Source organism: Opisthocomus hoazin, chromosome 7 (assembly GCF_030867145.1).
Source record: "Opisthocomus hoazin isolate bOpiHoa1 chromosome 7, bOpiHoa1.hap1, whole genome shotgun sequence".
NCBI lineage: Eukaryota > Metazoa > Chordata > Aves > Opisthocomiformes > Opisthocomidae > Opisthocomus > Opisthocomus hoazin.
Window position 1 is genome coordinate 31,172,948 of NC_134420.1, and position 25,963 is coordinate 31,198,910.

A 25,963-nucleotide genomic window follows, 5' to 3' on the forward strand; every position below is an offset into this window, starting at 1 on the left:
AAAGCCCACGGGAGGAGCACGTAACAGTCAGTCGAGGGGTGGGTGGCCCCTCCGGAGCACTGTACGTTACAGTTCCAGCCGGAGATTTACTCCTTACTGGAACAGGCTGAGAAGGTAGCACAGTCCCCTAGCAGAGAGCTTCTGCCCTGCACAGAGACACTCGGGGCTGCGCTGCCCCAGCCCAGACTTGATGCCCATCTGTGCTCCCGAGCTGTCTCTGGCTTAGAAGAGCCTCCACGTTCCACACTGCCTCACTGATCTGTGGTAACCTGTCACTGCTCCAGCTGAGCTCCCGTGCAGGAGAGGGGTCCAGTCCACCACCAGCGTCTCCCAGCAGACCAAATAAAACATTTTATTGGAAACTGAGTCTTAAGACAAACCTCTTTCAAGCCTGTTTTATTTTTCTCAAGTGAACAGAGGGAAAGGAACTATACAGTTTGATTGCAGAATACTGTTAAGCACTTTTTAAAAAAAAGGTGTAGAAAGTACTGACAAGGAGCAAGCCTTTTAAGTTTTTCTGCCACTCCCAGAAGTGAGCAGGTTTCATCTACAGTTTCAAAGAAGAGACCTATTTAAATAAAGTTGACTTCAATACTTTAAAGTATAGTACTCTGTGGAGAGAGAAAACACCACTACCAAAAAAAAAAAAAACAAACCCACAACACACACTTCCCCTAACAGTATTTAAAAGAAACACGCAGATACATCGTAAGCATCAAGTCACACCAATTTACATCCGAAGAAAAACAGCTCAAACAGGTACTGGTACACAGACATTGTGTCCCCTGCAACCTGGCATCACTACTGTTAAACCCTTTGCAGCCTGATGCCCAGATTGTTCCTGGGGCGCAGTCTGGCTGCAACAGTGACCATTACCTCTTCCATTCTTCCCTATCTCGCGTTGTTCATCAGCATTCATTGATACTCAGAGCCACAACTCTGAGAACAAAACCCTTCTTATACTTAAGGTGTTCCCCACACTTTCTGAAGCATTTAAATGGCAAGAGGTGCAGTACATTTTATGTATTTAAATACATGAATGTGTATAAATTCAGAATTCAATATCAAAGAATTTTCAACAGTCCTGTGCTTGCAAGTGAAATATAGTGGTATGCCAAAAAAAAAAGTTCCAAGACTCAGGCATGGCCTGCATTAATTTTCTCACATGGTGGAATAGTACCATCAGTTGGAAGAGCTTTACTTTCAGTGGATACCAGCCAAAGCAAGTATACCAGAAATAAACTGGTTTTACCTTTGCTTATCTTACTTTGCTTGGGAGGGGAATGCTATACACCTTTTAAACTAATTTAACTGCTTCCCCCCCCTTTATACACACTTGCCTAAACAGCCCCCCCCATCAGTGTTACAGCCTGATCTACACGAGTTGGATACAGCCGTGCTGACAAACAATGGTGGCATGCAGCCTTCAGCAGGAAGCTTCATTTCTCAGCCTAAAATAACTCTTGACAAAAAAACCCTTTTGATTTGTACACCTCTTCACTGGTTTTGCCAGCATAGTGGTTCATTAGGGTATGACCTTTTTCACTCTCCTATGGAAAACTTGTATAGCTATGCCAAAAGACTTATCTGTATATAAATCAAGCCCCCATGGGTTGGCCAGAAAGTTTTGTTAATTTTTCCAAGCTAACCCTTTCTAATCTCAATCAACAGGCATCTTAAAAAGCTCCCCTGTTTACATAGCTGGATTGAATGAGAGTTTTACATACCTGCAGCAGGTAACAAAAGAACCAATACAATTTAAGACATTGGTCTGATAACAATGCAAGAAAAACAAAAGTCACTTTTTTAAAATCAAAAAGAGTCTTAAAAAAAATGGATCTCAAACAGACCTCAAGAGGAACAGTCAGACACAGAAGGAATTTCCTTCAAAAGAAAGGCCATCATTATTTCCATTCAACAATGGGTTTACCTGTCCATTGTACAGAAAGGAGCTTTTGTTTGACACCTCTGCATGGGGAATAGCCCCCTTTTTCATTTGGATGTTTTCAAATACCTAGTGTAAGCTCATCAAGTCACCTGTATCAGAAATTAGATTCGTACAGCCAGCTTGAGGTCAGTTTAAGGTTCTTCCACAGATTTATCACTTGATTTTGATTTTCAAGTTTTTCTTGACAAAGTACATCCTGATTGTAGAAGGATGTAATCTGAGATACCACTTTATTTGTGGGAAAGCAATCCCCATCATCTCTGTAGTTTCCATCCTTCTGTGGATCCTTTCTCTCTTTTAATTCCATGGCTGGTCTAATCAAAAGACCATCCTCATTCATTCTGTAGTTTTTCATTGCTTTCTCCCTTCGCAGCTTCTGGATGTCTGCCAGCTGACGAAGCTTCTCTGGAAGCTCCATGCAAGTGGGCTAATAAGGAAAAAAGAAAAGAAACAGAAAAGAAATCAAATCAATACATATGCATACATATGCTCTACTTTTGTTAGTACCAGATAAGAGCTCCCACTGTAATTAGCCAATGGAACAGAACAATCATCTCACTACATCTCTGGAATATATCAACTGCCTGCAACACAAATACCTCAGGGGGAAAAAAGTGTGCATCCCCCCCTTCTTTTAAAGGCAACCCAAGGGAAAAATATTAGACTTGCATTTATTGTTTACTCCTTTATTATTGAAATCTTCAAGATTTAAGTAATACTTCACATATGGGATTTAGATGTCTCCTGAGAAACCTTTTGCACAATGAAATTGTTGTAAATCCCCAGAAGAGGCATAACCAGTTCATGTTTGCTTGTAGTAGCCACTGCACATGCAGCTTTCTCGGCTTTTCATTTAAAACCATGGTATTCTATCCTATAGGTAAAAACACCCCAAAACAACCTTATATGGGAAAAGCCAACACAGATTACAAATCAACAAAACAACTGCTTAGGAAGTACATGAAAGGAGATACACTCCTTGACTTGGTCCTGAGCAGTGTGTGGGACACTGTTTGAAATGTTACACTGAAGGATCTGCTCCTTAAGGAGTGCAATGCTCACCGTCTTTGTAGAAACAACAAAAAAATCCAGTTGCATTCAGCTGTAGAAGGGGCAGTTACACAAATAGGGAAGCTTGACTAAAAAGTAGTAACAGACAGCCAAGCAAATTCAATCCTAGCCAGTAGCACAGAGAACTTCAAGACAACATACAAGCAGCACAGAGTAAATGTCACGTAACAGCAAAAGATCACAGAAAGAGTGAAAGGGAATTGGCAGGACTACAGGTTAGAGGAATGGAGACTGAAGTAAGCATACCTCAGGCAAAGCAAAGCAACATCCAAATGAAGAAAATGGTAAGGATAAACTTAGAGGAAAAAAAATAAAGGGCAGGCCAGAATAATTTTATTGCTATTTAACAAAAATATAACAGAATTAATACAAACATGTATTTAAACATGAGGAGCACAACATGTCAGCCATGCTGCAGGGCCAAGTGATGATTAGAATACAAATGCAGCCCAGTAAAAAACCACAACATTTTCTCTTCTATATTCACCATGAAAAAAATGTGGAGATTACCCTATCAAAAACATTCACTGTATATCCAGAATCCGTTTCAAATTGTCGCATAAATACTTGATATCAATACTTGAAATATAAACAGCAAGGTGGATTTCACCCAAAATTCCTGAACAGTGAAAGATGAAAAGGCTGAACTTGTAACTATAGTGTATCTTGTGTAAAACCTGCCTTGATACCCAGGGACTGGAAGATGGTAAATGTTTAAAGAAGGTCCCAAGAAAGATACAGGAAGCAACATGCTGCTAAGTCAGATGTCTGCATGAGCATATGGGTAGAAACCCCAAGAACAGAATGAGCGAACATACAGATGGGATCCACTGGCAAGGAGTTACCACAGGGTTTGTAAAGTGAAGCCACACCTCGCAAAACCTACGTCTAGAAGTTTGCACAGATCAGAGAAAGGCTAAATAATTCAGACAGGATTACAGGAAAAAGGCAGAGCAAGCACTTACTTGAAAACACCCCACCTTCAGTTCTGTTTAACTAGAAAAACATAAATCCAGCTTCCCAACTGCTATAGTATTCTACAGTGAGAGGTAATCCACACCCTCAACCATTTAAAGCTAAGTTGCATGAAAATTCAGGCTGTATGTTCATAGTGATTAATATGCATTGTGTGCAGTCCCAACTCACCTGCCAATTAGGAAAACTTCTGGCTCGGGCAAGCAATTCTACTTAGAGAGAGAACAGAGTTTATGCCATCGTGTGCCATGAATGGGTTATCTGGTATTACATACTGCACTGCACCTTATCTACTGCAGCTTTACCTTCAGTGCATTGGGAAATCAGCTCTGCCGCACAGGGGTGTGCAGCTCCCCTACAGTACCAGAGCTCTGCTTGTGAACTATCAGCACTAAACCAACAAAGCACTGCACTTCTAGAAGAACATTTGCTTCTTGACACGATGGGTTCCCAGGCTGCGTTTGCTTCTTTGAATCTAAGTCCTAAACATCAAAAAGCAGATGCATTTCCAAGTACCTAACAACACACAATATGAATTTACAAGGAGAGTTAGAAATGTAGCACACACAGCTCCTTTACTAGCTCTTTTCTAGTGACAGAGTTGCAGAAGCACAGAAACCCATTTTACTTTATGTTTGCATCCACAAGAACAATTACTCCTGGCAGACAGTTATGCTGAAAACACAGGAGACTGCAGAGACCTTCAGGGTGCCAAGTTTGTGTTGAGTTCTCCCCCTCAGCAGTAAGGAAGATTATCAGTTTGAGAAAGATGCTGAAGAGGGAAGCTGAGGGTTTTGATAATCAAGCGCTGGGGATCAGAGGTTACTGTTCTGCATCTGGTTTGTGGGTAAAACGTCAGTTGCTTAGGAGGGAGTGTCCACTATTCAGAAGACTCAAGTACTACTTGCAGGTGATGACAAGAAACCACAGAACGTGTCAACATACATTTCAAGAACTCTCAGGATCAATGAGATGCCGTTCTCTTTATTTCCTGCCCCCCCTCCCCCCATTTTCTTCTTCATTCTCTTCTGTCAGTACTACATCAACAAGGGTGTTGCATTATTGGTTTTGGCTGCTGTGGACCAGTGGCAATACTTTACTGTTGCTAGCAACTGCTAGGATATGGGACACCCATCTTTTCCACATCCCTTTCCTGAAGGAAGCTCTAATCCATAGAGTTGCATCCTGCCACCTTGATAGAGTGGATCTCCCACCTGGCATAGCAGCTCATGGGCCAGCTCCTCAGTACGTCTTCTGTTACTGCTGAAACAACTATCAAGTGATAAAAGAATGTGTTTGGCTGTCCAGAAGCAAGGTGGAAGTCTTGCTGGAAGGGCTGCTCACTGGCTGATCATAAGTACTCTGTTTCTTTGCCATTTCCAGCAAGACATCTGAAAGACCAAGGGGAAGAAAAGATGGCTGAAACATCAGGTGAAATCAGGACTACCACCAGTGCTGCCATTGCTCACGAGAATTATGACATCTAAGTTAAAGACTCAAACATACCATTTGCACAAAACACGTAACTGCTGCTTGCTTTGCTCTTACCAGTTTATTGCTCTAAAAGCAATAAACTGTCATTAATCTCCATTCTACCAGCTTATCCATGGCCTCTGATAACCTAGGACTTTGTTCCCATCAAATTATTTACGAAAACTTGTCTTAAGAGAAAGTACAAGCTTCTGTTGAAATAACCTGGAACAAAACAAAATCCCCACCAGTCATGCATGTTCAAGAAACAAGACAAGATTAGACACAGGTTCATACAATTCTGCACAAGTCAGAAATCAAGCACTCCCAAATATGTTGAAGGCCACAAGGATGATCTGACCCTAGCAGAAGCTGTGCATTTAGCCAGCAAGCAATTCTTATATTCCGCCACAAATGGGGGCCTGTTAGAGCATACAGAAATTTCTCACTGAGTAACAAGAGATGCATGTGGAAAACTGACTGCAGAGATTGTGTGTACCGAGCCCAAGGAAGGATGGTGACAATTACATTCAGCCACCTTATTCACACTTCCTCAACTCTTAGCAGATTCAGTGATCCCTAAGGGTGAGTGAACAGGCTTGGCTTTTACTCCATGATTATGTATATTCACTTTTTCTTGCTGCTATTTCCAAGAGGAGAAAAAACAGGGTCTGGTCCAGATCTGCTCCCAGTGGCTGAACCCCCTGATTTAACAAGAGGAGAGAGTAGGTAACTGCCCCAGTAGTCATTATTCAACATTGTTGGTCATTACTCAGCATTATCCAATTCACAGGCAACTGGAAAGCCAAAGCATCTTTTTCACAAGGTGTACCCTTATACTGTTATTACACACAAAAGTCGTTGGCATTATGAACTTCTGGATGTGGCAGTGGCCCAGGAAAGATTAGGAGGATGCTGCCGTGCTAGTCCAAGCTGAAGTTCAGTGCTGTAAATCCTGATCCAGAAGCTGAGATTCAACATGTGACATGGGAAAGAATGTGGCTATGTACCCCATCCAGCTTCAGTACTTCATTTTTAATGAAGTCTTATGATTGAAACTGCAGTATCTATGTACTTGTTTTGCCAGTCTAGTTTCCATGGGAGTGCCATAATTTTGGGGAATGGGAGAAGGGAAAAAAAAAAAAAAAATCATTCTTCTGTGCAGCATGATGTGACTCAGTAAGATCAGAGGAAACAAGAGCAGGCCAGGGAAGCATGGCTCTGTTCATTGCTCTAGTCTGGGACATACTCTAACACCTTTGTAGCCCAGAGGCACAACAGAAGGCACGTCTACATAACTAATTTTCCCTTTGTCAAAATGCTGAAGACCTGGTGGTTCTGTTCAGAGAGCACAATTCAAGAACTAAAACAGATCAGAAGGCCCAGAAGAGGCTTCCTTACCTGGAGTGACAGAAGTTAAGTCTGTTTCCAGATCTGGTCATCTTCTCCAAGTGCCTGTAAATCAAAGAGGTGATGGTAACTTGCAGACTCCCTTGCCTAGTGGCATTTACTCCCACAACTTTCGAGTAAAGGCTTTATTCCTGTTCACTCATGAATTATGTCCACCTTCCAATTTAGAAGCTGCAGTACTTCAAGTATCTTTACAGCCCTGGAGCATTTATTGTCTTTGGCTTTGCTGCAGTCCTGCTTCAGCGACAGAGGCCTCTCAGTTCTCCAGCATGGAGAACGCATAGTAGATAGCATATTTCACATTTCCAAAATGTTTCCCTGGCAAAGGTATTTACGTCAGAATCCAAGAAGATCCATTACTTCTGCTGAAGTAGTGTTGGAACTGCACCAGATCACGTCTGCAGAACACAGTCATCAAGCAACACTGGAGTCAGTCTCCAAGATTAAGTGAAGCTCATTGTACCAGACTGCCGTTGACCAAGGGTCCAAGGTGGAGCACAAGTGTAAATCATAACTGGTCAGTGTGAAAAGTAAAATAGTCCAGTAAAAGCATTTTTCAGGTAGCTTTCAACTGTAGCTCAAAGTGCACAGAAGATATAACACACACCTTAGTGATGGATAAACTTTACTTCTATGTATCCATGAAAAAGCACTAGAATAAATGGGGGTGTGTGTGTAAGTATCTTGACTATTAGTTCATTCTGAGAATCAGATCCGAATAAAGGCTTTTTGATTCAGGGAATTAATACAGACTTAGCCAGAAAACCTAGAGGTTGCACAAACAAGGCTTCCCCACCCCCCTTTCCCCCCCCCCCTCAAAAACAGATCTGGCTGAACTCATGAACTTGCAAAGGATTCCCTTAAAGTTCACTTTGTTTACTTAGGGAAGAAACTGAAGTAACAGACCAGCTTTAACTAAACCAAACTCTATATCTGGAGTTTAAGTATGTATTGCAAGCAGATTTTAAATAAAGTAGAAGCAGCTTTCATTTGTGTGATCCTCTCTCAAGATATAGAAACAACACAAAAATGACTAACAGGGATGGTGAAAAAGGCTACTTTTACTATCCATACAAGATTTCTAAATCTTCTGCAAGAAATATGATTATCAGATGTGATATTAAATAGATCTTCAAACCGTCATTTCAAATTCTCAGGATCACATTAATTCCTTGGCTAATCTTATGGAATAAATGGATTTACAAAAGGATTGGCTTCAACAACCTAAGTACCACTTTAAAAAACTCTACAAACAAATAGCCCAATGCAAAACAGAATTTGTACTCTTTTCACTTTAACAGACTGTTCTTTTCCCTTGTGTCATGCCTACTTTCGCATACATTTCACACTGACAATTCAGATTCAAGCTAATTTTTTTTTTTCCATGAACTATGAACAACCTTCTTTTTTTGGCAGCTCTCCTCCAAAAAGAAGTTTTCAGATTTGACCTCTTCTCTTCCATCTATGAAACAAATATGACCTCCTGTGGTTATCTAAACTAATCTCCTCCTAAATCCTCAATAATGGGATTTACTGCTCTGAGCCCTTTAGTAATTCCCAAAGGATTCAAGTCTGTGCTTTGTTAAATCAGGGCAAAGAAAAAGACAGTTTCTTCCATGAAGACACACCAGCATTCTCTTTTCCTAATAAATATTTCAAGACCTTTACAACTGAAAAAATGAGATGGTAACCAGATTGAATCATGTTAGTTCAGTGTCTTTGTGATGAATGAGGGATGTTTGACCATTCACTTTTCACCCAAGTTTAATATCAGCAGTATCTTACATAGTTATTGCAAGCCCTCCTAAGTGCAAGCCCTCCTAAGACTACTTCATTGAGAAGACAGAAGACCACCACACAGATACCACCTGCTTGTTTGCTTTGGATGACCTGTTCTTTCCATTAGTGCAGGAAGTCAAGCTCCTTAACCAGAAATCTCATTTTTCCCTTGCTTTAAAAATTGACAAGCAATTACAGAAGTGGCCACTATACAAAAAAACACTCCAAAGTATCTGGGCATGCAATACTACTGGTTCTATGTAATCAAAGATGAAAAGTGTTACTTTTTTTTTTTAGATAACAGGTAAGAATAAATCAGGAATACAAGATAACTCAGACACTTTTATAGAAATAAAAATCTTTGGCCCACAAGAGACAACATTTCTCAGAAACAGCCAGTATATGCAAAACAGCTCAGCGGTAAAGATGACAGAATAGGAGAAAAATAGAACAAGATTCAGGGACTAAATGCTCTTACTAAAACAAAGCAACTCTGGCAGCTGCAAGTACCAACACTTCACAACTGCATGTCCCTCTTCATGCCCTAGCACATACATAGCCCCTGTTGAGCCCACAGATTCTCAGTCTCAGACAAGGGTGAACAGAAGGCACATGTGCCTGTGCCCATAACTTAACAGCTGCAGCTCACCATCCACAATACTAACTTGAAGTGGATTTGTGCTAATGGACTAACATGAAATGCTGCTAGGTAGATACAGACACCATCACTTCTGCTGTTGCACACAGGAAACATGGTATGTGGCATGAAGTAGGGCATACAGTTGCAGAAAAGGAAGCTGCTGTAGCTAGGTCCTCCAGAGTTTATCCATCAGAGCCTTAGATCCAATCACTAACCAGAGAAACAAGCAAAGACATACCTACCTTTGTGTTCCCAAGGTGATCTCTAGACCCAGTCCAGTAAGTGTTTAAATAATTATGTACTACATCTGTTAGGTCAGACATCAAGTTATCCATCAGAGAGGAGTGGAGCAGCAGAAGGTACACAGCCTTCAGAGCAAGTGCTTTAAGCAGAGGTGGAAAGGGTCTCAAGAACCATATGTCAGTATTCTCCTGTGTATCCCAATGCAAATGAAAACAGTTATTTAAGTAGCAAAAAATATAACAAAGCTTTTAATCACATTCTTCTGCACTTTACAACATATGTCCCAATGCTGATCTGTATTGTCAGTGCTACTGAATGCTTGCAGCTTCTAAGGCCATCTCTGTACAAGCCTGTGGGTGTTAGAGAAGATGGAGTTTGGGAGGAAGGATTGCTTCTTTAAAAAAAAAGAAAACACCACCACACAAACCAAAAAACCCAACAGGCACCTATTCCAGCATTTAATGCTAGGTTCTCTCACCCTTCTCTGAAACTAGGCTGGATTCTTAAGAGCTGAGCTGAAAGATCTAAAGGCAAAAAACCCCTCTGATTAAGGGAGCTGGGGAAGCAGCTGGTGATAGTAAGATCGTCAGCCATCACAACTGGAACCAGAACAACATAAAAATAAGCCCCAGTTAAGCAGCATGACCATGACACCCTGAGCAAAACTGTCACTGCAGAACAACTTACACCGGTATACTTACTACATACGCATTATGCAGTCATTTTCCACTTTTAGTCTTTAGACCAATAGGAGGATTTGATCTGGTAAACTAAGGAAGGCATGTTGTCATTTGGCTTAGATTTGCCATACAGAATTCTCTAAATTTAAATTTTGAGAGACACTATTAGAATTCCAGAACTTATATAAAAATAAGGATATGTTCAAATTAGAGGTTTCACTGAGTAGCTGTTCTAGCAGTATCAAGTAACATGTAATCCAGGCTTTTGAGAAAGATTTAAGTCTATGAACATGCAGTGCAGAAACACTCACATTGACTCAGGAAGTTAGAATACCAGTATGAAGGGAGAAAAAATGCTCAGGTAGGAAGGAGATTGTTCCTATTCAGTAAAGAAATCCTGCCTATATAATGAGGTCCCATTAAGTATCCAGTTCTCATATTTAATAGCTTCTATTTATAGAATAGCCCCCCCCCCCCCAGACAAAGCAAGGGCAAGTGATTAAAAACCCAGCAAAAAGATACCTCAACAGGCACTAGCATATTTATATACTATTTGTTTAACTTGTTTGATACTGTTCTATAACGTGACCTGCCTAGCAGATGAAGGGAAGGCAGCAGATACAGTTTTTCTGAATTTTAGTTAGGCTTTTGATACTGTCCCTCGCAGCATCCTTCTGGACAATTTGTCCAGCTGTGGGCTGAGGGGGTTCACAGTGCTCTGGGTGAAGAACTGGCTGAAGGGCAGAGCCCAAGGGGTAGCACTGAATGGGGCTACAGCTGGCTGGTGACTGGTCATCAGCGGTGTTCCTCAGGGTTTAATTCTAAGACCAGTTCTGTTCAATGTATTTATGAACAATCTGGGTGCAGGAGTTGCAAGCACCATTAGCAAGTTCACTGGGGATACCAAACTGGGAGGTGCTGTTGACTCTCTGAAGGGACAGCGGGCCTTGCAGAGGGATCTCAGCAGATTGGAGCCTTGGGCTACGATTAATGGGATGAAGTTTATTAAGTCCAAATGCCAGATTCTGCACCTAGGGCAGACTAATGCCGGGCACAAGTACAAATTGGGAGAGGAGTGGCTGGAAAGCAGTCCTGCAGAAAGCGGTCTTGGGGTGCCGGCTGACAGCAGGCTCAATCCGAGTCAGCAGCGTGCCCTGGCAGCCAAGAGGGCAAACCGCATCCTGCGATGCATCAAACACAGCCTCACCAGCTGGTCAAGAGAGGCGATTGTCTTGCTGTATTCAGCACTGGTGTGGCCTCACCTTGAGTACTGTGCACAGTTCTGGGCCCCACAATTTAAGAAGGATGTGAAGTCCCTTGAATGCGTCCAGAGGAGGGCAACAACGCTGGTGGAAGGGCTGGAAGGCATGGCCTATGAGGAGCGGCTGAGGACTTTGGGCTTGTCTAGTTCAGAGAAAAGGAGGCTGAGGGGTGACCTCATTGCTCTCTGCAGCTTCTTGAGGAGGGGAAGTGGAGAGAGAGGTGCTGATCTCTTCTCCCTGGGATCCAGGGATAGGATGCATGGGAACTGTTCAAAGTTGCACCAGGGGAGGTTTAGACTGGACATTAGGAAGTATTTCTTTACTGAGAGGGTGGTCAGATGCTGGAACAGGCTTCCTAGAGAGGTGGTCGATGACCCAAGCCTGTCAGTGTTTAATAGGCATTTGGGCAATGCACTTAATACGCTTTAACTTGGTCAGCCCTGAATTAGTCAGGCAGTTGGACTAGATGATCATTGTAGGTCCCTTCCAACTGAAATAGTCTATTCTATTTATCAAGCTTACATTCCCCAAATCTTAGGAGCTCATGGCCCATTAAGTTTTCCCTTGCTTGTCCCCATCTGAAAGATTAACAAAACCAAGAACAATAGAGAATAATGATTTGGCAACTGCTGCTGAACCACACAAGCAAGAAAAAAAAATCACTACTCTCATTTTTTCATTCTAAGAGTGCTGGCAATAAAAGTTTCCTCTTTCCCTACTTGACTCAGAATTCATTTTAACCAACTTGTTCTGCTGGAACTAGGTTTCAGAATTAGTCTCATATATTAAGATATCCGGAACATTTTTTTACCCAAGTTATATATATCCCCTATTGTACAAGCTTTGTGGTTCTTCAAAACCTCAATTTCAAAAGAGCTATTAGGAAACACCAGCACAAGCACTGATGCCAACTAAAGCTTGCATCTGTTTCCCGAGTCATTGCTACAAAATGTCCTTAACTACACCAGTTTGACCACTGCATAGTGCCATGCCTTAAATTGACAGAAATATCTGAATATGGGCAAAGCACAGCTCACAACTGAGTCTTCAGAAGGTGCCTCACTGAATCACTCACTGAAGCCATCTGCTGCCTGTACTTCATGATGGCATCCCATTTGGAAGGTATCTTCAAGTGCTGCATCAAACACTCTTGTAATGTGCAGACACGGTCTGGAAAGAAGCCACCTGTTGCCATTGAAAACTGCAGAGCATCAGCAACCTGTGATGGAAGGGATCAATATTCCATGACCAGCGTCTGTTAATCCAAGGGCAAGAATGTGGAGGTTTGACAGTGGGGATGCATATTAGAAGTAAAGTACGCTCCAAACAAATTAATCCTCATTTTGACTGCATACAGTTCCAGAGCTAGTAATCTGATTGCTTAAAGTTACTAAGTTACACAATAGGGTAAACTAATTTATAAGACTTCATTTATAAGAATGACTTAAGTTATATTTTCTATTAGCCTAAGGCTTCTTCTAGCACTGTACTCTTGTATCCAGACAGCAAGTGGTTAAGAGTAGTACCCAAAGAGAGTAAACATACTTCCTTAGAATACTTATGACTTTGCCTTTTATCTAAAACCTGAAATAGTGATGCAATGTAAGAAAAACATAAAAAATCTAAGTTGTCAAAAACCTTTTGCCTAAAAACTGATTTTTGCCAGTAAGAGTCACCTTTGACAGCATGCAGAGCCAGAAGGGAAGGAGGCAGCAGTGCCCAGCAGTGACTGCATGGCATGGTGTTTGCTTGTTTCTCATCCTTGTTTCATCCCTTTTACCCTTCTGGAGTAAGAGCAGGAACAGCATGACTTGTCCCTAACCTGGCAACAAAGATAAGTGAGACTACTGCAACAGGTGCAGAGAGGTGACAATGGAAAAGGGAAGCCTGGAAGAGAGTCCAGCGAAGAAGAAAAAATAAAAAGCCTGCACCCACACTCAATTAGAACATCATTCTAATTGAAAATCTGTTCTAATTGTCATTAGAACAACCTACCCTTCAGACTTCCTCTGCTACTCAAAAGCCCAGATTCCCACTAAAGTCCCCTGAAATCCCCACTGACCACTCATAGCCCTTTTCCCCCAAGAAACCTTGACCCACTCTCAACACAAGCATCCCCAGTCCTGCCAACAAAACCATGAGTTTACAGACCAGCCCAGTTTTACTGCAAGGGTTAGAGCTGAAGCCACTGTCCAAGCTCTTCTACCACACGCTGGCTGCCCATGTGCTGCCTACACCAGTCCACATACTGCTTGCCAGCACCAGTTCGGCCCCTGCAGTGGTGACCACAGAATTGTAACTGACCTCTTCTGGCCTCTTATAGTGGGGGTAAATTGCAAGATCAAACACCCATTCCTAACACCTATAAAAGTTTTTTGGCCATCAACTAAATAGCTAACTGCTGCCTGCTCTGGGAGAGAAGTTGTGTATTTGCTAAGCTTACCAGAAGAAACTGCTAAGCCAATCCACTTACTGAATTCCCAAGTAATAAAAGATCATGTGAAGGTATTATGAAGAAAATGAAAAACTAATTTAGAATACCACAACTAGAACAAGCAATCTTGGGCTAAAGAAATTAAGTCAGACCTCCTATGCTCTGTGGTAGGACAGAGAATCTAGGACTGCCTGTATGTCTGCTAGGCTGAGTACACTGCTGCAGTCCAAAGATGTCTACAAACACCAGCTGAAAAGTGGCAGGAAACATACCTGGACAAAGGAACCACAACAATTCAAAGTGATGAGCTCACTGAAGAGAGGATAGTGGAGAAGACCCAGGTGAAGCTGACCTTCACTGGATTGTAAGCACAAATCAACAGGTAAAGAGGAATTTTCCATCACTTATTACTGAGCAGTCCTTTATATTGTACTCCTGACCACTAAAACCTTCTCTGCCTTTTCACCCTCAGTGGCCAAACACAGATGAAGAACTGTCTCAGGAAAGACCTTCTCAACCAATCAGTTACTTTTAATCAAAGTCGAGACAAAGACAATGTTCAAATCTACAGAAATATACTCCATTCCTCTAGAAGGTTAGCAAGAGAGTTTCTAGTAAAGGATTTCAATGCTTTCCAAACAAGGAGAGCATCAAACAAATGTTTAAACAAAAAAGAAAGCATCTTTGCAATCAATATTCATACGAAGTCTAACATGAATGAACAAGGTTATAGAATACACTTGCCCACAATGAAAATGATGTTTTAGCTTTCACTGTGAAAATCTTTGTCCAATGTCACTGCACACTAATGGCTTGGATTCAAGGGCAGAAGAAACTACGACACGCTAAAGAGTAGTGTATATGCTTTGATTTGTGGAACCAGGCAGCAACAATGACTTCTTCACTTGTACATTTTATGATCAAACTTTACATGGACCTCTGTCTTATGGAAAGTCTCCAGCTGTCAAATTGTTTATTCTTTCAGCATACACCTCTAGGAAGAGCTGTATTATTTCTTTCAGTAGTACATAGATATGCAACCAACAACATTTTAAAATAGGCAGGGATTTCAAAATATGAGAATGCTCTAGCCTCATGATGCAGCGTGGAAATGTCCCAGAAGGCAATATTAATGATGTAAGCACTGACAACAGCCAGTTGCCTGCTCACTATGTAGCTTTTTAGGTTGCTATAGCCCAACAGAGACACCTCTCCCTCCAAGGCAATCAAGTGTGAAATAGCAGTATCAGACTTCCACAGACATTATCATTAAAAGTTACTTCAACAAGTGATACTTAAGTATTCTAAGAACATCAGCATAGAAGACAGTCGGTGAACATCAGAAAGCTTTCACTGCCATCCTCTACATGTCGTGTTAATTATATTAGGTTACTTATTGCAAGGAATACACAGTTGCAGCAACTGGCAAAATACAGGGATAAATAACACTTTTCAAATTATGCAGATGGGATCCTATCTAAACCAGAGTTCTTCATTCCATTGCTGTATTCTGTCAGCAGAGTCTCACCTGTCTCATACAGCCTGTTCCAATTTAACAACAGTGGGAAGCTGTCCCTAAGAAGTGCTTCACAAAAAGCATCTATGAGAGTTTGCTCAGAGCTATCTCCCAGTTATTTGCTCCAGTAGTACAGAGTAGAAGACAAGACAGCTTAATTTCACAATATCGGGTACACTGCAGGGTAGCCAAAACCAGACTACTTCATAGCTTACTAATGAAGTAGGATTCAGGCCAACGAATCAGAGTAATTGAATCTAAGCCTAGAAATCTATTCGTGCAAGAAAAGCATGCACGTCAGCTCATACCAAGACAACAGAACAATGAGTGCAATTCTCTGTACTTCAGACACTAGGGTGGATAGTTCTGGTTAGTTATTTCCACTGTATCAGTCACATGTTCTAGCCAGTACAGTTGAGAGCACTGGTGTGAATTTTCTCCCCTACCTTTTTCATGCAGTCAAGACGTAACACTAACTGGTATTTGACCTGTAATGGAATAACATAATTTTTAGGGGCAGAAGGCCAAACTAAGATCAGAGAGAGACAGAGAGAAACCTCTGCTGTATAAAGCATACTACATAGCCCAGATTAGGGCTTTGAAGAGTTATTACATGTCAGATACGACTGCCTATAAAGTCAGTATATAGGCAAGGACAAGTCATACATAACTATGCATAACATATCCATACCCATTATGAAAGATCATAGACATTATGTTATTTTCTTCTCTCAAAACGCTCCAGTTCTCCTGTTAGTCACCCAACGTTAACTACAACAACTACCAGGGCCAGCACGAGCAAAAACAGATTTTTGTGGTAACCTGGCCTGTTCTCTCACTTCCACCACTGCCCTCATCAGGTGCTTCCGAGTGCTGGATACCTGTAACGTGAATCTGTTTTTACACTTGTGAAAGGGGCAAAAAGAACAACAAAGCATATAATGCAAAAGCTGACCTAGCACTTGTTTAAGTCACAGTAGCCTCAGGTTGTGCCATGCTTCATCAAGACCAGTTAATACATCTTAACAAAAAAGTTAAGCTTGCTGCTAATATTAGATATTAACTACCTTTTAAAATGGTTCTACACAAGACTAAATGATAGTATCAGCCTTGCGTGCTGGTTCTTTTTACCTACGACAAAACTGATACATTTACATGGTTCAATAACCGTCACATTCTAGTAATGTTAAAACTTCTCTGAGAGAGTGCCTTCAACAAGGCTGAAGTTTGTCCTTGAAATTTTTGTTCCCAATCAGAATATTTGAAGGGTACCTGTGTATCAAAGACATTGAAGAGAAGGACACCATATTGGTGAAAGAGGCAGTCTGAGATCCAGCGACAGTCATGCATGACCTGAAGCAAGAAAGAGCTGTCAGACAAACTTGTGTCCAACTGCAACTTTTCTGGTGCAACTTGATCACCATATATGTATATGACCTCTGCCACCACAAATGTCCTCACATACCCTGTACCCTTACCTTTAAGATCTTTTTATCTTCCAGCACCATTTGTAATCCATTTTTGAAAGCCTGAGGTCCCAGAAGGAAGATATCAAATAGAAAAATATGGCTCTTTGTTGCTATCTACAACAAATTCAGTTGCAGAGAAAATGAGTGAGGGAGAGAAGAACACAGGATTTAAAAGTAGGAAAGAGTGCACTGTTGCCCACAAGCCATAATCTCCTATGTACAGGCTTATGTTGAGGAGAGCAGGTTTAGTTTCTTTAATGCTAATTCATAAACACGTCTTGTTTTTCCCAGAGATGCTCAGAGAATCTCATAATAATTAGAAAGAATGACCCAGTAGTCTACTATACATTGTTAAATACAGCGTTTTGAGACATTATCAAGAGCAAATCCTATGCACAATATTTAAAACAAATTCCTGTACCTACTGTGGCAACGTTTTTAAAGAACCACTTCAAATAAAATTCTCATGCCCATGACACTCCTTTCATTGTCAAAAACCACCACCAAAGAAATAAAGGACATTGTTTTCCATCCCAGCATTTCAAACAGGATATAAAATTGAGGTTTTGCCTATGTTCAAATTCATAACAGCTTAACAAAAGTTGTTACATGAATACAAATTAGCCATACCAAAGCAAACATTTTGTGGACACTTACATCTGCATAAATGAGTTAAATCTGAAGCACGAACTCCCATGTAAGTTTTTGCTTTGGATAAACACACTCACTTTTAAACCTATTTAAAAATAAATTAAGACAATTTTGAACTAACATATCACAGAATCACAGAATAGTAGGGGTTGGAAGGGACCTCTGTGGGTCATCTAGTCCAACACCCCTGCCGAAGCAGGGTCACCTACAGCAGGCTGCACAGGACCTTGTCCAGGCGGGTCTTGAATATCTCCAGAGAAGGAGACTCCACAACCTCCCTGGGCAGCCTGTTCCAGTGCTCCGTCACCCTCAGAGGGAAGAAGTTCTTCCTCATGTTCAGACGGAACTTCCTGTGCCTCAGTTTGTGCCCACTGCCCCTTGTCCTGTCACTGGGCACCACTGAAAAGAGCTTGGCCCCATCCTCCTGACACCCACCCTTCAGATATTTGTAGGCATTTATAAGGTCCCCTCGCAGCCTTCTCTTCTTCAGGCTGAACAAGCCCAGTTCCCTCAACCTCTCCTCGTAGGGGAGATGCTCCAGTCCCCTCACCATCCTCGTAGCCCTCCGCTGGACTCTCTCCAGTAGCTCTTCATCTTTCTTGAACTGGGGAGCCCCGAACTGGACACAGGACTCCAGATGAGGCCTCACCAGGTCAGTGTAGAGGGGAAGGAGAACCTCCCTCGTCCTGCTGGCCACACTCTTCTTGATGCACCCCAGGATCCCATTGGCTTTCTTGGCAGCCAGGGCACACTGCTGGCTCATGGTTAACCTGTCGTCCACCAGGACACCCAGGTCCCTCTCCGCAGAGCTGCTCTCCAGCAGGTCCACCCCAAGCCTGTACTGGTGCATGAGGTTGTTCCTCCCCAGGTGCAGGACCCTGCACTTGCCCTTGTTGAACCTCATCAGGTTCCTCTCTGCCCAGCTTTCCAGCCTATCCAGGTCACGCTGAATGGCAGCACAGCCTTCCGGTGTGTCTACCACACCTCCCAGTTTGGTGTCGTCAGCAAACTTGCTGAGGGTACATTCTAACTCTTCATCCAGGTCATTGATGAAGAAGTTAAACAAGACTGGGCCCAGTACTGACCCCTGGGGGACACCACTTGTCACCAGCCTCCAACTAGACTCAGCGCCGCTGATGACAACCCTCTGAGTTCTGCCATTCAGCCAGTTCTCTATCCACTTCACCGACCACTCATCCAGCCCACACTTCCTCAGCTTCCCTAGGAGGATATCATGGGAGACTGTGTCGAAAGCCTTGCTGAAGTCAAGGTAGACAACATCCACGGCTCTCCCTTCATCTACCCAGCCAGTCATGTCATCGTAGAAAGCTATCAGATTGGTCAGGCATGATTTCCCCTCGGTGAATCCATGCTGACTACTCCTGATAACCTTCTTTTCTTCCACTTGCTTCATGATGGCCTCCAGGATAAGCTGCTCCATCACCTTTCCTGGGATGGAGGTGAGGCTGACCGGCCTGTAGTTCCCTGGGTCCTCCTTCTTGCCCTTTTTGAAGATTGGAGTGACATTGGCCTTTCTCCAGTCCTCGGGCACCTCTCCTGTCCTCCAGGACCTCTCAAAGATGATGGAGAGTGGCTCAGCAATGACATCCGCCAGCTTCCTCAGCACTCGTGGGTGCATTCCATCGGGGCCCATGGATTTGTGGACATCCAGATCACTTAAGCGATCCCTCACACAGTCCTCCTCGACCAAGGGAAAATCGTCCTCTTTGTAGGCTTCTTCTCTTACCTCCGGGGCCTGGGATTCCTGAGGGCCAGTCTTAGCACTGAAGACTGAAGCAAAGAAGGCATTCAGTAGCTCTGCCTTCTCTGTATCCTCTGTCACCAGGACACCCGCCTCATTCAGCAGCGGCCCCACGTTGTCCCTGGCCTTCCTTTTGCTGCTGATGTAGTTGAAGAAGCCCTTCTTGTTGTCCTTTTCAGATGTCGATAATATCACAACTAATTAAGATACTGCATCATCTTCAGATGGATTTTACTCCTTCAACTGCACTGGCATTGTGATTAGGTCTTGCAGTTTTTCAATAGGTAACAGCTGTAGTAGTGTAATACTTCTACCTGTATACAACTATATAAAGATGACAAACCAAACATGTTACATTGTTATATACATTTGTATATATTACATACAAGTTAATTATTATATTGCCTTATAATGGAAATATCTGCCTCTTACCTCAAGCCATGAGAGTTTTCCATGACGACACAAATTAACACCTTCTCCTGCTATACTGAGAACACCTTGCTGTTTTAGGTGCAGCACCTAATGAAAAACATAGGGATAAAACAAATAGCACCAGAGAATGATAGGTAGAGAAACAAATAGTAAACTGGGATTTTTCCAGTCATGATCCATATTTAAAAAGGTAAACACAGATCAAAACCACAATGAATCTCGGATATATAGTGATCCAAGAGAAACAGACACAGTATCAGTCCAGCTACAGATAGGCAGCTGGAAATTCTACAATCAGAAACTTAATGATTGATTTAGCAGAGACAATGCATAACTGAAGAGTATAGACTCCCCTGATCTCCCAAGGAATTCTCCTAAGTAGGTTTTAGGAACTTCCTTAAGATCACATAAAGAAAGTGTTCCTTTCAGATAAAAAGGAGGACTCATTTTCTAAGGTGTAAAAGAAAAACCTGTTACTCACAGACTTGAAAAGTTTTCAGACAAGTAAGATAAAGCAACCTGTAGCACACATGTAAGACAGGACTAAAAGGCATAAACAGAAATCAAAAAGTCAGCTTCTTATTCAAGCAACAGTTGAGATTCCTCTGTAAGCAGGAAAATGTCTTCGTGTGGGGAAGAGCTTTTTCCTCTGTACATGCAATAGATTTACCATAGTAAGAGCCCAAATCGCAACCAATACTACTGCAAGACAAAATAGCATGGATGACCTGTAGCATTGCTGGTCTAATTCAGGATCTAAAAATGCTATTAAATTTAGTAATACATCTATCTTTGGCTCCGAGTTCTGAAACAAACCCTTTCCACCAAGTCTGCTTATGTTATTATACATGTTCTGAGCGAAAAAGGTCCAGGTATGTCTGGAGTTCCAAACAACTACAAAACTAACACAATCAATTCCCTTTCCAAATGCCAACAAATCCTCACATTGTTCCCTTCCTAAACAAAATAATTCTTCAGTAAATAATAAATACTGACCCTTCACCTCAGTTACTGGCGACGCAGAATCTGAAAACAGCAACCAACACACACTAATGCAGATAGATTCACATCCACCCACTGCACACTCACACGCACTGCACTCTTCCCCTGCATGTACGTATACTTTAAATATGCGTTGATGCCACCAGAGACACCATTTCTACTTGACTTAAAGCCAGTTATTACCTGTTATTCAAATTTCACTGCAAAAGTGCTTCCCAGCACAAGAAAGCACAAGAAGCAGGGCTCACAACCCTGCCACCTAATGGATCTACCGACAATTAGCACAGAACAGGCTTCGAAGTCACACGTGCTGCATAAGGGCTTTCATCAGTACTTACTGCTGGGCCATACGTCTGCTGGAAACGATCAACAACTGTGTACTCCAGATTCTCTTCTTCCTTTGTCTCTAAAAGGAAGTAAAAAAAAAAATCATTAGACCCTTCCTCTACTTGAATAAGGTTTGCACAAGGTATGTATTTTAGTTGTATAATCACTCTGTGTTTCTGGTTTACCTGTTCAGTTCTTCCCTCTATATCTCCTGAACACACCCAAACATACTACTGAACTGTCTGATTCAGATGTGTACCATCCAGGGCATGAGCCAAAATTCTGGTTTTTGACAGAAAACCTATTGGTTTAAAAGTGAGTGGCAGCATTACTTTGTTTTTATGATGCCAAAAGGAAACAAAATGGTTTCAGTTTAAAAAAAAAAAAAAAAAATCACACCAATTAAAAAAAAACTCACCCTAATTCCCAGCCTTGTCCAGGGAAGCAAAAAGATTGTAGCAAAAACAAAATAGACAGCAACGCCACAGACCATGGACGGCTCAGAGATCAAGCGGGCAAAGAGAATTTAAGCCAGATTTTAATATTTTTTTAACACCTGCTTAATAATGTCTGATGAACAGGTAAAAAATGGTTCTCAAAGATTCTCCCTTCTGTTTAGCTAAGATGCAATTAATAATATGCATCCATGACAACAGAAGGACAATCTTCTAAACTCTAAAATAACAGTCAGTTGAAAGATCATGAGAACAAATTTTTTAAAGACTCTCCCAGATCACAACCACCCTTGCTCATTTTCTCCCCCCACTACCCAGGTAAATGCAGCTAACCTTCCTTTAGCCTATACAGTGTCACACTCTTGTCACAGCTCCACGAGAACAGAACAAGCTGATCACATTTTGGACCTGTACCTGTATATGTGTACACCACAGGAACCATACAACCAAACCAATGCAAGCACGTGACAGCCAGCACAGAACCAAAGAGCAATAGTCTTACTGAGCTTTGAGTTATCTATCACGCCACATACATTTCAGGAACAAATATAAGATTAAAACAATCACCAGAGAGGAATGCTCACTGGTTGAAGCACTTTAATTTGTCCAAAAGATCAGTTGTGCTGCTCAGCCACTTCTACAGTTGGCAAGAGCTACAGGATAAACATTCTGGAAAGCAGATGAGTTTCCTTCAAATGTTGTGAATGTATCTGCAGGCAAAGAGCATGTCTGCAGATAGCAAGCTCTGTACCGATCTTCCTGCAATCATTGTTCTTTCAGGATACGCCCTGTCCCTATACAGGCAAACCAAGGGATCACAGCCTCTGGGAAAGATGTTGTCTGACACAGACAAACTAACTACATTGCTTGATTAATAGCTACATTACCTGACAGGGAATATTTTAAGCTATTTGAGGCTCTGAGCTGGCTGTCCAGAGAAACGCAAGGAGAAGTCCATGGGCCACAATCTGCTGGTCTTGTCTCTGCTCGTTTGTTCCCTTCAACAGCTGAAGTGCACCTGCACAAGCAAGGCAACCATACACAGCACAGAAGTCAAAACATCACACATTCCACCAGCATGGACATTTTAATAAAGAAAATTATTTCATCCAATGCCATCTACCGGCATCCAGACAACAAACTACTGTATGTGAAGCAACTTCCCAATCCAATGTGCACGGTTCTTACAGAAGATCTTGAAGCCACCCCAATAATAAGCTTATTTTGCACAAAAGGGCCTTTATTTCAGATAAAATTTCATATTCTGAAAGTAAAAGGTGAAAGCAGAACCTGAACAGACGTTCACTGCAAAGGTTTCAAAGGAAGAGAGTTCAAAGAATGAAGTACTTGACCTGAGCCCAAGAACCACGCAATTTAAGTATCTGCAAGTCTTTACACTGAATCAATAACATTTGATCCATTAGTTACTTACTGTAATTGGAGGGTGATTTTACAAGTTCACCAATACGTAATACAGTCATATCCACTGAAACTTTACTGTAACCAAATGGAAGTTATTAAATCATATAAAACAGTAGCATGTCAGTACCAAACAAAAACATGTTAGTAAACATTCACCTGAAAGATGTCACATATAAGATGCTTAATTTCTATGATGGGTTAGTCTGAGGTCAAGAACACTTCACTGGTAAATATGACTTACTAGTTTAAATTTCCTTGTATTGATATAAAACATCCCATTATGATTATAGAGCTCAAATCATGTACATCTCTATCTCAATACAATAAAACACAAAAACCCATTCTGATTAGCCTTTAGATGTAGCTGAAGAACCTTGTATCTAAAATTGTGTATTTAAAAGGATTAATACTAGAATCTGCTACTGAGGTGAGCATACTCACCTATGTGTGAACACATGCTTACTTAACAGGGAGAAAGAAGACAAGACAGCCACGAGCAAGAAGACTGCTGCTAATCACAGTTCTAGGTGCTTTTTAACTATATTTTAAGGATTATTCAGTAGACCCCACTTCATTCCTACTTCTCTTGAGAGTTAGAATAAACTGTTCAAATGTGGTCTTGTGAGAAGACTCAAAGCAAAGCCATCTAGGAGCATGGGTCTGAAACCTATTTTTATCAGCTTCCCAAGATTCCGAAAGTCGTATTTATATACGTTTTGAGAACATCTGTATAAACCTAACCTTCCCTGTGCGATTGTCCTGGAACTATTTCAACACAGAAGAAATGTTCGTGGAAAATCCTGCCTGAAACCACAAGCTGACAAGGAAACAAAATAAGTGCATTCTTCTACCTAAGAACACTAGTGGGAAGAAGAAAAAAAAAAAAAACAACACAAAAAATAAAGAGTGAGAGAGAAAAAGAAAAAACCTTTCATACAGTGGAGGTCTTCCACTCACTACCTTGTTCACCTCAATACAAACATGGCGCAGCTGAGTCTGAACATCAGCATTATACTAAATGCAAGTGGTGACTTCCCTAGCAAGCACACCCCACCACGCCTTCTCCTACCATGAGTGGAAGGAAACATTTTAACGTACTCAGAGAGCATTGCTGCTCCCTTCCCTGAATCTGGTTCATCCAGCAATTCCACTGCAATAGAAACAAACAATTTATACTCTAGTGATGACAAGCAACTTTTTGACATTTGTTATCTCCCAAAAAAGCGGAGCCATAACCCATACTAACCCACCATAGGACACAGCCATATGTGCAAAAAAAGTAAATTTACTCTCAAGTATAGTTTAAATAATTTTAAATTCACTCTGATATACAAATCTATATAAAATAACTTACATCCGTATCCTAGATAAGGTATATTTCAGAACTCCAGTATTTAAACAAAACTAATAGCTTAGCATCACACCAAAATCAAAGTCAGTATCAACCTACAACTAATTATTTTACAGACTATTACATATACAATAAAAGCAGGTACAAGCAAAAAGGCAGAACAGAGTCAGCTAATCACTTGATAAACCAAATAGCTGCCTTCTAGCTATTTCCCCCTCAGCACTTAGCTCCTTGTCCCCAAAGCAAAGCAGACGTCAATATAAATGCACAGGATCTTCATATACTAGAAATGTTTTTCTTAAATAATCCCACATTCTTATCAGTAGCAAATCATGGAAAGGGGCTCAGATAAACAGCTCATTTAATAGAGATGCATTTGCCTAGGCAAGTAAAAGCAAAACCCAAGTTAACTAGAACTTTAGGCAATTTAACTTCTCAGAAGAGTCCATTAGTGAAAGTCTTGCATATATAAGAACATACACAATCAATGCAGCTTGCCTTCAGGACATAAACAGGGGACACGCTTCTCTCAACCAATTACCTTCAGAGTGGCTACTGAAGTCTTAGACTTTATTATTTAACTAATAAGCTTTAATGCAGTTCAGTCACAAGACCTTCACAAAGTGGGGAATGATGATTATCATTTCACTGATAAATAATTAGGGAACAAAAGTTGTGCAATTTATACAACGTTCTAATTCCTACTCAGAAGAAAGACAATTCGGTGACCAAAAAACAGAAAGTGCTGAAATAAGAGTGGGCATCACCCCTGTGTCCAAAAACGCAGTAAGAAAAGCCTCACCATTGACTATTTCATGGCCAAAAAACATCTTTACTCCTAGAGTGCTCCTGCCAGTTTCCAAGTTCGTCACTGAAATGAGGGAAGGGAGAAAAATACAGGCATATGATCAGTTCCAGGAAATTTTACCTCAGCCTGGGGTGAAAGCTGATCATGTGCAGCACGAAGCAAGACCCGGGTAGTACTATTAACGAGGAAAGAAAAAAAAAAATAAAATCAACAAATGGGTTGTTTTAAGCGACAGCTCTTGAAACCTACCGAGGCGGGTGTCCACGGGAGCGCGACCCCCTCCGCTCCGCAGCCATCTCCAGCTATGAGGGGGGTGTTTCCGCCACCCCCGCGCCCATGCCGCCTGCGAGGCGGCGCCCTCCCCCCCTCTCCCCCCGCAACCCGATGAGGCGGCGCGCGGCGCTCTGAGGGCCGGCGGGGCGCGGACCCCTCCCCCCCCCGCGGCGGTCTCCGACCTGTTCGCAGGAGGAGGCTCCGGTCGGGGTTCACGCGCTGCAGCACCCCCCGGAAGGCGCCGCATTTTAAGGTGACCGTAACGGTTCTCCCCAGAGCGACCCCAAGGCGCTCGCTGCTGAGGGCCATGCGGCAGCGCGGGGCGGCGGCGGGACACCTGCGGTACGGAGCAGCTGAGAGCCTGCGGAGGGACACCGACGCCCCACCCACGCCCCGGGGGCGGGACCTTCAGAGCCCGCACCCAATCACGGAGGGGAAACCCACCGCGGGGTCGCTACAGGCAGAGGGCGGCAGTAGCCGCCTTGCGCGCCTCCGCCTCGACTTTAACAGCCGCCAGGGATGACGCCTGTGTCTCGGCAGGGCGCGTTGCGCGCATGTGCGAGGGTGTCCGTCGGCGGGGCGG

At 42.2% G+C, this 25,963-nt stretch overlaps 1 protein-coding gene across 1 annotated transcript; it reads right to left on the bottom strand.

Annotated features, from left to right (window-relative positions):
- Positions 1 to 395: 395 nt before the first annotated feature.
- On the bottom strand, positions 396 to 25,905 carry EXD1 (exonuclease 3'-5' domain containing 1). Its single transcript, XM_075425182.1, has 11 exons — positions 25,563 to 25,905; positions 25,102 to 25,170; positions 24,047 to 24,098; positions 22,414 to 22,544; positions 21,083 to 21,150; positions 19,743 to 19,829; positions 16,907 to 17,011; positions 16,701 to 16,781; positions 12,554 to 12,697; positions 9,536 to 9,724; positions 396 to 2,375 (listed from the first exon to the last, which is right to left on the bottom strand). The coding sequence occupies exons 1-11, from the start codon at positions 25,687 to 25,689 to the stop codon at positions 2,043 to 2,045; spliced, it is 1,386 nt and encodes a 461-aa protein (XP_075281297.1). The 5' UTR covers positions 25,690 to 25,905; the 3' UTR covers positions 396 to 2,042.
- Between the last annotated feature and the right edge of the window lie 58 nt (positions 25,906 to 25,963).

Excerpts from the sequence above, each read along its gene's own strand:
- EXD1 (XM_075425182.1), bottom strand. The coding sequence starts at position 25,689 with ATGGCCCTCAGCAGCGAGCGCCTTGGGGTCGCTCTGGGGAGAACCGTT. Across the intron at positions 22,545-24,046 it reads GGAGCAGCAATGCTCTCTGA|GTGCACTTCAGCTGTTGAAG; the intron begins GTACGTTAAAAT and ends TTGCTTGTGCAG. Across the intron at positions 2,376-9,535 it reads ATCACCTTGGGAACACAAAG|CCCACTTGCATGGAGCTTCC; the intron begins GTAGGTATGTCT and ends TTTCCTTATTAG.